Source organism: Eumetopias jubatus, unplaced genomic scaffold (genome assembly GCF_037043125.1).
Source record: "Eumetopias jubatus isolate StellerSeaLion01/CBP00866 unplaced genomic scaffold, mEumJub1_p1.0 scaffold_5, whole genome shotgun sequence".
In the NCBI taxonomy this organism is placed as follows: domain Eukaryota; kingdom Metazoa; phylum Chordata; class Mammalia; order Carnivora; family Otariidae; genus Eumetopias; species Eumetopias jubatus.
This window is the reverse complement of record NW_028274811.1, coordinates 103,654,471-103,664,937: the sequence shown is the minus strand read 5'-3', so window position 1 is coordinate 103,664,937 and position 10,467 is coordinate 103,654,471. Positions and strand designations below refer to the sequence as shown.

The following is a 10,467-nucleotide window of genomic DNA, read 5'->3' as shown; positions in this document are numbered from 1 at the left end:
ATCGAGCCCCACACTGGGCTCCTTGTGCAGCGGGGAGTCTGCTTCTCCCTCTCCCTCTGCTTGCGGCTCCCTCTGATTGTGCTCTCTCTCAAAATAAATAAATAAAATTAAAAAAAAAACCCTCAGCTACAGAACAATATAGTCTCATTTATAGAAGAAGTATATGTATATGCTTTAAGTTTAGAAGGATAGACACAAACTATTAAGGGCCATCTCTGCCAAGTGACAGGACTGTTACTTGCTCTGAGTTATGAAATGTTAATATATATAACTTATCAGAAAACCCGTGATAATGATAATGATGATGAGGATGTGTGTATGTGTGTGTGTTTATGGTTTTTTTAAGAAATAAGACCTCTGGCAGGAGTAAGGAATTCCAAGACTGGAGACTGAACACTGGCAAAATGGGGCAAAGTGGGTTTCACCTGCTCAGAAATCACTCAGTCCCAGATCTGTGGTGAGTTCTGCTTCAGATAGAAATGATGAGGATTCAAAAAGAAAGAAAGAAATGATGGGGATTCATGAAGAGCTGATTCTGGAAAAGGAGACCGACTTGCAGAAATTTCCATAATTAATAATAAGAAAAAGGAGAGTCCTCAGTCTGATCCGGGGAGCAATCCCACAGGACAGGCGGGACAGGACCTTGATGTCTGGGATCTGAATGCCCCCCCACCCCAGGTCGTGAGCTTCGAACAACACACAATCCACCGAGCTCCTGGCCTGCGCCCGGCACGTGGTGGGTCTTCAGTGCCCCCTGGCAGCCCTGCTCCAAGCTGCTCCCTGGCCCCCGTACTGCTGCTTCACCTCGCTGGCATCATCCACACCCTGCTTCTGTCTCTTCTCCTTCAAGTGCTCTTTGCTGCAGTCAAACTCATTTTTCCTTCCATCATGGCCCTTCCCACCTTCGTCACACTGTTCCCTCATCCTACTGTTGTCTCCCTGTATTCCCTGCCTTCTCCAACCCTCTGTTTCTCTAAACATCCTTCCAGACCAGCATCAAACGCCATCGCCTATGCAAAGATATCCCGGCCCCCAGCTGCCCCCCTGCTCCTTCCCTGTGCCTCAGGCCATGCATCTGCATTTGTCTAGGGACTCATCACATCCTGCCTGCACGAGGGTTCTCTGCAGGCCTGTGTTTCGTCTCCAGACTAGACTGGAAGCTCTTTGGGGGGAGGGTGTATGTCTCATTCATCCGTGTGGCCTTGGTACCAGCCCCGCATGCAGCAGGTGCTCGATGCGCTTTGGTCGATGAATGAGGGGGTGAACAAGTAAATAAGGGGTGAGGCGAGCGTGGCTGGAGGGCAGGGCAAGGACGAAGGGAGGGAGGGAGGGCAGAGGCGGCTGAGACCTCGAACACTCTGGCATTGCCATCGCCCTTGCTGGGAGTGGCAAAGGGCCTGCAGCCAGCACTCCCCTGGGTGAATAACCTCAGTGTTCTGCTCCGCTGGGTCCTGCCCCCGTCATAAAACAGGCAATGCTTCCTCTTCAGGGCTGGAGGAGGAGGTGGGGTGACTTAGGGCCCAAGCCCCAGCGTGTGGCAGAGTTTATAAGCTGGGGCACCGGGCCCCTCAGCACCACGATCCTTCTTCCTCAACCCCCTGCCTTGCGGCCTCCGGCTCTCCCAGCAGCATGGCCTTCAATGGCAAGTACGAGTTCGAGAGTGACAAGAATTACGACGAGTTCATGAAGAGCCTCGGTGAGTGAGTGCACGAAGACCCCTTCCCTGGGCTAGTTTGTCACAGCCAGTTTGGGGCCACCAACCCAAACTCCTTGAGGCCCAGAGAAGCTGAGTTACTAGTCCAAGGTCACAAAGCCAGTAGTTGGTGAGGTGCAGGCTTGACTGGCTCGTTCATTCATTCAAGACATATATTGAACACCTGCTATAGGTAAGGGCCAACCTGACGTTCCTGATGGGGTGCCTCAGCATGACGTGCGCAAGGTCACACTGTAAATTAGGGGCAGAGACCATTAGCACCCAGGACCCAATGATGAGAGGATGAGTGGTGCCTGGGGAGAGGTGACCAAGGGATTACTATAGAGGCCAGGTTTGACAAGCCATGCACTCATTTGGCCATTCAACAAACGCGGGCCTCTTACTGCGCTAGGAACTGTGGGCTGAGGTCAGCGATGCCGCTCCTCTTCACTGCTCCATTTGCAGCACCGATTGTGAGGAACCCAGGGGACAGTGGCCCTGACAGTCCTGCAGAAATCTTGGGGCACTCTCTAAGTCAGAGGCAGTGCCATTGTCAAGAGTCAGAGGACGGTCCCAGGGGATCTGAGAGGCCCTGAAAGCAGGGGCCTTGGGGAGACAAGAGCCCTCTGAGTCAGTTATTGGGAGTGGCCCTGAAGGAACAGTGACTTGGCTTGACCTACAACAGTCTCGTGGAATTGGAAGGGCGCAAGTCTCCATGGTAGATCTGGTTCTGCTGTTAGCCTCCACAGAGATGCTGGGAAGCCCCTTTCCTGCTCTGGGTCTTCCCTGCCTCATCTGTGAAACACCAGGGTTAGAAGGCAGTCTCACTGGTCCCATTCATCCTAGGGCTTGGTGAGCTTGGCCGTGTCTGCTGTGTTTGTGTTTTGGTGCTATCAGAAGAACAGTTAGTACTTGTTGTCAGTTACATGCCAGGAGTTTTATAAGACACAATCACTTTAACTTCCTCCTCACAACAGCCTTGTGAAATGGGCCTTATTACCCCCATTTTGTTGATGGGAACACTGAGGCTCAGAGAGGTAGTGACGCATCCCAGCTCATGGTTCATGGTAGAACTGGGATTTGTGCTCCTAACCATCAGGCTAGCCAGCCACCAGGGAGGAAAGCCTTCTCCCAGAGCCACAGGTTGTAAGCCCCTCTTACATGCCGCTCTACTTGTCCCTGGGCCAGGGCTCCCCAGCGATGCTATCGAAAAGGGCCGAAACTTCAAGACTGTCACGGAGGTGCAGCAGGACGGGCAGAACTTCACCTGGTCCCAGCACTACCCGAACGGCCACTCTATGACCAACAAGTTCACCATCGGCAAGGAGTGTGACATGGAGACCATGGGCGGCAAAAAGTTCAAGGTGAGAGGCCACTGGCCGCCCCGCCCTCCTTCCCCAAGCCGCTGGCTAACTTCTTGGTCTCAAGCCTGTCCCCTTGGGGCTGCACCCCAAGCTGAGGCTCGGTTCTAGAGTCTAGCCTCCAGCCTTAAGCGCTTGAGTTACTCAGCAAGTTAATCACTCCGGGTTCTTAATGCTATAGTGAATAATAGACACTGTAACGCAACTGTTAAAAATTGTTAACACTTGGGACGCTTGGGTGACTCAGTCGTTAAGCGTCTGCCTTTGGCTGAGGTCATGATCCCGGGGTCCTGGGATCGAGTCCCGCATCCGGCTCCTTGCTCAGCGGGGAGCCTGCTTCTCTCTCTGCCTGCCACTGCTTGTGCTCTCTCCCTCTTTCTCTCTGACAAATAAATAAAATCTTTAAAAATAAAAAAATAAAAATAAATAAAAATTGTTAACACTTGCACTTAATATATCCCAGACACCTACTGAATACTTCACACATGTTACTGCAGTGCATCCTACGAAGTCGCAGCAGTTACTATCCCATTTTACAGATGAGGGAGTTAGGCTGAGCCATGGGGTTCAGTGGCTTGCCGGGTCACACAGCACAGGCAGACCTCCACACCCAGGCAGCCTGGCTTCAGAGAGCATAACCCTTTGCTCAGGCTGCCTTCCATTGTAGCCTAGAGAAGCACAGCCCTAGAATCGGACTCGCATGGGTTCGAAACCACAATCTTACGTAAGAAAGAAGTAAAAGGTGACTGTCCTCTCCTACCCAGCCTGGTCCCGCAGATCTTCCACCGACTCTGGGTCCCTTCTATTGCCCCCAGCCATGACCATGACTACTCTGCTCCTTAGGCTGCCACAGTAGAGAATAAGTGGTCCTAATGTTCATCTTCTGTCACTTGTGGGTTTTAACAATTTAACAGTTTCTCAGGATCTCGTTCTGTGTCAGCACAGATCGATTTGCCTTATTGTTTTTACTGCTTGCACAGCATCTTTTAGTATGGAAGTGCTGTCACTCCTTTCACACTCCCTGGTTGATAGATATTGCAGTTACTTACCGGTGGAGAGTCTGGACGGTTACTTAGGTTGTTTACAATTACAAACAATGCTGCGGTCCACATTCTGCACGACATCATCATCATCCTAACAATGAGGATCATAACCAAACCCACAGTTAACAAGGAGCACTGATCCCGGGCCGGGCACTGTTCTAAGTACTTTCCATATGTCCTAAGAAATCCTTCAGTCCTCCTAAGAACTCTGAAGGAGGTACAGCTACTACCCTCATTTTAGAGGTGAGAAAGCTGAGGCACAATAAGGTTGAGTGACTTGTGCATGTTGTCTGTACCTGTGGATCTATGTCATCCTGTATCTCCAAGGCAAGTTAAACCCCAGAGGGGACTGCAGGGGGCGCTGTGGGTAGCCCTTCCTCCCTTGGGGGCTGGCTTGCGTTTGGGGGCCTCTGCCGGCTCAGGTTCAGTGTTATGCTTCGCTTCCAGGCCACTGTGCACATGGAGGGTGGGAAGATATCGGTGGAGTTCCCCAACTATCGCCAGACCTCGGAGATCGTGGGCGACAGGCTGGTGGAGGTGAGTGTCTTGCTGGTTCCTGGGACAATGATCAGGACACTTTCCTGCCTCCAGCCCTGGCTCTCAGGGCACTTCCCACATGCCAGGCTCTGTGCTGAGCGCCTGGGGGACATCGTCTCGTTCGACCTTCACGATCACCTGCTAGGTAGGGCTTTTTCTCTGCATCTTCCAGGTGAGGACACTGAGGTGCTGGGAGCTGAGTGGTTAGCTGGAGGGCACCCAGCGTCTCTGACAGTGCTGGCAACTGATGCTCGGCAGGGACTCTGCTGCCTCAGGGGCCCAAGCGTGGAAGCCCCTGGAACCCACCCCAGAGTTTAAATGAAGGGGGGAGTCTGGGTGGGCCCCGCAAGGGCAGCCACCATGCTGCTCCACCTCCCCAAGGGACTTCAGGCTCTTTCTGCTAGATCTTCTGATTTTTCAAGAGAAGCTGGAACTTTGCACTTCTCTGTGAAACCTCCAGACTACTAAATGTTGGCAGTGAATTAAACCTTTTAAAAAATGCTGGCAGGGCTAACTAACACACATCTGCGGCTGGACCCTTCCCACACTTGGTGCTCTATAAGCACAGATTGGAGGTGCTGCTCTCCCTTCACCTCCCTTCTGTTTCTTCCCTCGGGGCTCCAGAATTTTCCCCAGGTGAAAGAAATGGATGTGAAGTTAAAAGCAAAAAGTAGGCTCTTCCACACTTCATTCTCCCCTTGTGAGCCCATGTCCTGGGCCAGAGCTCCCTGGGGTCCAGTCTACCCCCCAAGGCTCTCAGAAGGGACGTGATGAGGGAGGGAGGGTTTGCCACCCCCTTGCCCCCCTCCCCTCTCTCCCCCTCTTGTTTCCTTGTTTTCCTCATCTCAAACGCAGTCTAGAGGCCCAAGAGACTCAGGGACCTCCCATTATTCCCATTTTACAGAGAGGCCATTGAGGCTCAGAGAGAACAAGTAACTTGTCCAAAGCCCCACAGCTAGTTTGTGGTGGAGGCAGGTCCCACTGGCTGACTTCTAGACTAGGCTCTCCGCCAGCTCTGTCCAGGCCAGTGGGTCTTTAATTAACAACAACAACAACAAACACACACACACACACAAGACCTAAAAATGAAGAGATGCACAGTATTTAAAAAAAATATATATATATAAAAGAACATAATTGACTATCCATTTTTTTCCTGGATAGAAATTGACCTCTTAGAAAATCTGATAAAAGCTCTGGACACATTTTTACATTAAATGTCAGCCAGTGGGTTCTGACTCCCAGAAGCAAAGCTCCCCGCCTGTGAGTTGTGTGGGGAGCACCCAGGGTAAGAGAACCAGAAGCAGGTTTGCGCCCAACAGGAGCATCAATCTTCCCAAACTGAAGAAACCTGTTTCCTGACGCCTAGAGGCCCCTGACCATGGAGCCTGTGTGGTGTGAGCAGTGCCCAGAGTTCAGGGTTGTCACACACACACACACACACACACACACACACACACACACACACACACCTGTACATATGCATGCATACACAAGGCACAGGCATGCGCACAGATTAGGTGCCAGAGAGAAGCTGTTTTGGTTGCACGTCTCCTCTTCCTAGAGGCCCAGAATCATCCTGGACACCTCTGTCCTTTTCTACCAACAGGGCGTGTATTCGGTGGGCACGCCTCCTCCCTCTCCAGGCCAACACCAGCACCCCTCGCCATGCTCTCATCATCGCTCTAGACCAAGTCCTAGCATCCTGCCTGCTCGCAGCTCCCCCTCTACTCCGTCTTGCTCCAGGTGCAAATCACCCATCACTTCACACTGCCACCCTTGACAGAACTGCTCACAAAGACGCCATTTGCCACCCACCCACTTCCTGTGAGAAGGCTGCCTCTTCTGCTGGCTATCAGGATCAACTCATGATACTTGCATGCCCCCTGACAGTGGGTCTCGAGGGCCTCGAGCCCAGGACATAGGACGGCACCTTCACTGAACAGCACCCCCTTGCCTGCCTTCCCCCGGGGCAGGGACTCTATCACCAAGAACAGGTGTCCCATAAATGCTGTGTGGTGCAGAGGTTGAGTGTGGCCTCTAGATCTTAAAGGGATTACTTGACTCCTCTAGACTTCAGTGTTCTCATCTGTACAATGGGTACAACCCTACTGTGTCGTTGGGAGAACTAAATGGGATAACACAAGGGAAGTGCCCGGAGTAGGTGCATTTCAGTGGACAGATGGAAGGTTACAATATGAAGAGCCACATCACCCCTAACATCTGTTTAGCACTTTTGCCATACTGAGTCTACACAGGGGCTCGCATAACAAATTGGGAAACTGAGGCTCAGAGAAGTGGTGCAACCTGCTCACTTCCACTCAGGTCTGGGACTGAAGGCCTATCTTCCCCCAGTTGTGCTCCATCTCACTTAGGGGCCCCTGCACTGACTCCCTCTGTTCTGGCTGCTTCTTTCAGATCTCCACCATCGGAGGCGTGACCTATGAGCGTGTAAGCAAGAGGCTGGCCTGAGCAACCAGGCGGGGTTCTTGCGGAGGGTGGTGCACAGAGCCACCAGGAAAGCTGGGATAAGAACAGACATTCCAAGGTGCCTGGGTGGTTTAGTTGTTAAGCGTCTGTCTTCGGCTCAGGTCATGATCCTGGGGTTCTGGGATCGAGTCCCGCATCGGGCTCCCTCCTGCGGGTGGGGGCAGCCTGCTTCTCCCTCTCCCACTCCCGCTGCTTGTGTTCCTGCTCTCGCTGTCTCTGTCTGTCAAATAAATAAACAAAATCTTAAAAAAAAAAAAAAGAACAGACATTCTGTTTGTCCAAACCCCTTTGTCTTTGTTTTTGTTTTTTGGTGTTTTGGGCAGTTTCTAGCTGGGTAGGGGTGGGAAAGGCCCAAGGATGGCTACACAGGCCAAACCTTGGCCCTGAGACCCCTGTGGGCTCTGCAACATGGCAGAGGGAGGCTTGAATGTGGACTGAAATACTCCTGGCCCCCTGGTGTTTCAAGAAGCACGGTGGGCACATTTCCGTGCACCCTTGCCCCACCTTGCTACCCACCTCTCTGTGGGTAGAGACACAGGGCTCCTTTAACACACCGACTCTCATGTGGGCCACAGGACAGGTGTATCAGATGGTGGGTAGGAGGAGTGGCACTTCCAGGAGAGGGCCCTGCGGCTGGGCTCCAAGGCTGGCAGATGAAGGAGGAAGACACCAGAACTTGGCCAGAAAGGTGTTTTGGCATGGCCGTGGCTCTGCTGTTAATCGACTGTGGAAGCATCCTTCTGGGCCTCAGTTTACCCACTGGTACAACAGGGGGCCAGGAGGACCAATGAGGGACTGAGGAGAAATGAGAGAGTATTATACGGCAAAGGGGCCATGGGAGTGACAAGAGGGACAAGAAGGGCCTGGGATGTCCTCACTTGGACAGCGCTGCCTGGGAGAAACTGTGAGGGGCTTTGGCTGGCCGGGGAAGGCGGTCGGGAGGGTCATTCTGACCTCCTAGTGGGTGCTTGGAGCCGGGTCCAGGATTCTGAGGCAGCCTTTGGGTCGTCCCTGCCTGCTTATTTGTCTCTCCAGGGCACGGGAGTGGGGCGGGGGGTGGCAGCTAGCCCCCTGGCTAGATAATCCCTAACCCAGAGCACTTAACGGTCCTCTTTTCCATTCTCCTTCCTCCTTGGCAAGGACCCTACCCTGCCTTCTTACCCCATATTTTTCTGTCTGACAACTCACTTATTTTTGCTGCAATGGAAACTTTAGATCACTTCTATATTTCAACATCATTTGCCATAAGTAGATGAAAACTATCAAAAAAGCCAAAGCTGAACAACAGCTAGATCCTGCTGCCTGCCCAAAGCCCCGAGCCTGTGGCCTCCCTAAGTGAAGACAGAGATGTAACAGACACAGCAGCATTAAATGGGCCACACTGTCCTTGGCAGAACCAAAATTACTGCAAGGCTACTGAAAAGAGAACGTACTTGCTATGAGAGCTGATTATCTAAATTACCTTGAATGCCCAAGTCCCAGATATGGGGCATTAGAAATAAGGTTTGCTCAGTGCCTTGCACAGGGTCTAGCACACAGCAGGTGCCTCATAAGTGCTACCTGACCCAAGGCCCTTCCAGCCCGTGTAATGAACAACCTTTCACTGTCACAGGCCATCCTCAGCCTGAACAGGTGGCACGACCCCGCTTACAGGCTGCTCCCTCCTGCCTCCTCCCACATTCTGCCCTAGAACTTGTTTATCTTCCCAAGAACAGCACTCAGCCTCCCCCCAACCCCCACCAAGCCAGGACCCCGTGCATTCCATCGTTTTGCCAAGACTTATTGCTAATTAAGTGAACTAGGTAAGCATTAAATTAAACTAGCAGTGTTGCTGTTTCCCCTCCAGACTGAATAATTACTCATAATGAGCTTGGATAATAAGTCTCTAAATAACAGAGTTAACCATAATTAGGCTGAAAATTGAGAGACTGAGAGAAAGAGGGAGGAGGAGGAAGGGAGAGGGGAGAGAAGAGAGGAAAGGGGGAGGGGAGAGAGGGAGGCGGAGAGAGGAGAGGAGAGAGACTGTTTTTTTCTTTGGCAACTGATTCAAGGACAAATTCAAATTGTTAGCAGGGGAGAAATTCTTAAGCCAGTCTTGTTATAGAGTCACAGACGCATAGAATAGCAGGACCTCGGAGCTCAACTAGTTTAAACTCTATTTCACAGATATGGAAACAGCAGCTCAGAGAGGGGAAGACATTTGCCCACGGTCACACGGCAGAGAGGGTCTCTGAGAATAATGTGGGTTTGGGTATTGCCACCTGATGGAGGCCACGGCTTCTCAGTCCAGCTTATGGGGGGGGTGGATGGAGTAAGGGGAGCTGGAGTAAAGCATCCATTTTGCTGGCATCTTGGCAGGGAGGCTTCCTCAGCTAGTAGAAGGGACAGGGGTTAAGAGCTTTGACTCTGGGGACACGTGTTGCCAGGGTTTGAATCCCTCTTCCACTGCCTAGAAGCTGTGTCCCCTTGGGGTAAGTTCACCCATTCCTCTGAGCCAGTTTCCTCACCTGAAAGTGGGGATAATAACTGTACTTACCTACAGAGCTGTGATGCTACAAGCTCACTAAATATTAGCAGCTGCCGCCATGACCAGCCACCATCACCTCCACCATCACCACCATCATTCTCAACCAGCGTGATGAGAGGGTTAGCTGCCTCCTTCACTGACTCAAGGCACGTGCCCAAGCTGCTGGCTTTCGGTGAGTCTTACCTTGTCCGTGTGCAAAATGGACCAAGAAGACCTTTCCTTCCTGGGTCACAGGGGAGTTGCAAGGATAAAGGGTAAAAACCCATGTCCACGGCTTCCTAGAAGTTAGAGGAGCTTCACCATTTTGCTGCATTGTTCGAGATGCTATAGTGACTCCCCACTCCACATGCCTCAGTTCGGAGGCCCTGTACCCCAGGCTCTTCGTGACTTTCATTCTGACCCTTGCGAGTCATCTCTTTCACTCTGTGGGGCAACTGCTCGCCTCCCACCAAGCTCATCTGGAGAAAGCAGCGGCTTACCAAAGCATCTTTAAAGATCACCACTAGGGCGCCTGGGTGGCTCAGTTGGTTAAGCGACTGCCTTCGGCTCAGGTCATGATCCTGGAGTCCCGGGATCGAGTCCCGCATCGGGCTCCCTGCTCAGCAGGGAGTCTGCTTCTCCCTCTGACCCTCTTCCCTCTCGTGCTTTCTATCTCTCATTCTCTCTCTCTGAAATAAATAAATCTTAAAAAAAAAATAAAGATCACCACTAGGTGGCGCTCCACCTCCCACCGGCGGCCCCGAGAACACCAAAGTGGGCGTGTCTGCTGGGGGGGCGGGGCGAAGGGCGGGCAGTGAGATCCTGAGTGATTGGGCT

At 52.2% G+C, this 10,467-nt stretch overlaps 1 protein-coding gene across 1 annotated transcript; it reads left to right on the top strand.

The window, feature by feature from the left end:
• Positions 1-1,567: 1,567 nt before the first annotated feature.
• On the top strand, positions 1,568-7,106 carry FABP6 (fatty acid binding protein 6). The gene is made up of 4 exons (XM_028106479.2): positions 1,568-1,696; positions 2,882-3,057; positions 4,545-4,634; positions 7,053-7,106. Exons 1-4 carry the CDS (start codon positions 1,630-1,632, stop codon positions 7,104-7,106), a joined length of 387 nt encoding a protein of 128 aa, XP_027962280.1. The 5' UTR covers positions 1,568-1,629.
• Positions 7,107-10,467: the final 3,361 nt, after the last annotated feature.

Bases quoted from the DNA above. Each gene is read 5' to 3' on its own strand.
- FABP6 (XM_028106479.2), top strand. From the start codon at position 1,630: ATGGCCTTCAATGGCAAGTACGAGTTCGAGAGTGACAAGAATTACGAC. The intron at 1,697-2,881 runs GTGAGTGAGTGC...TCCCTGGGCCAG, and splicing joins CGAGTTCATGAAGAGCCTCG to GGCTCCCCAGCGATGCTATC. The intron at 3,058-4,544 runs GTGAGAGGCCAC...CTTCGCTTCCAG, and splicing joins TGGGCGGCAAAAAGTTCAAG to GCCACTGTGCACATGGAGGG.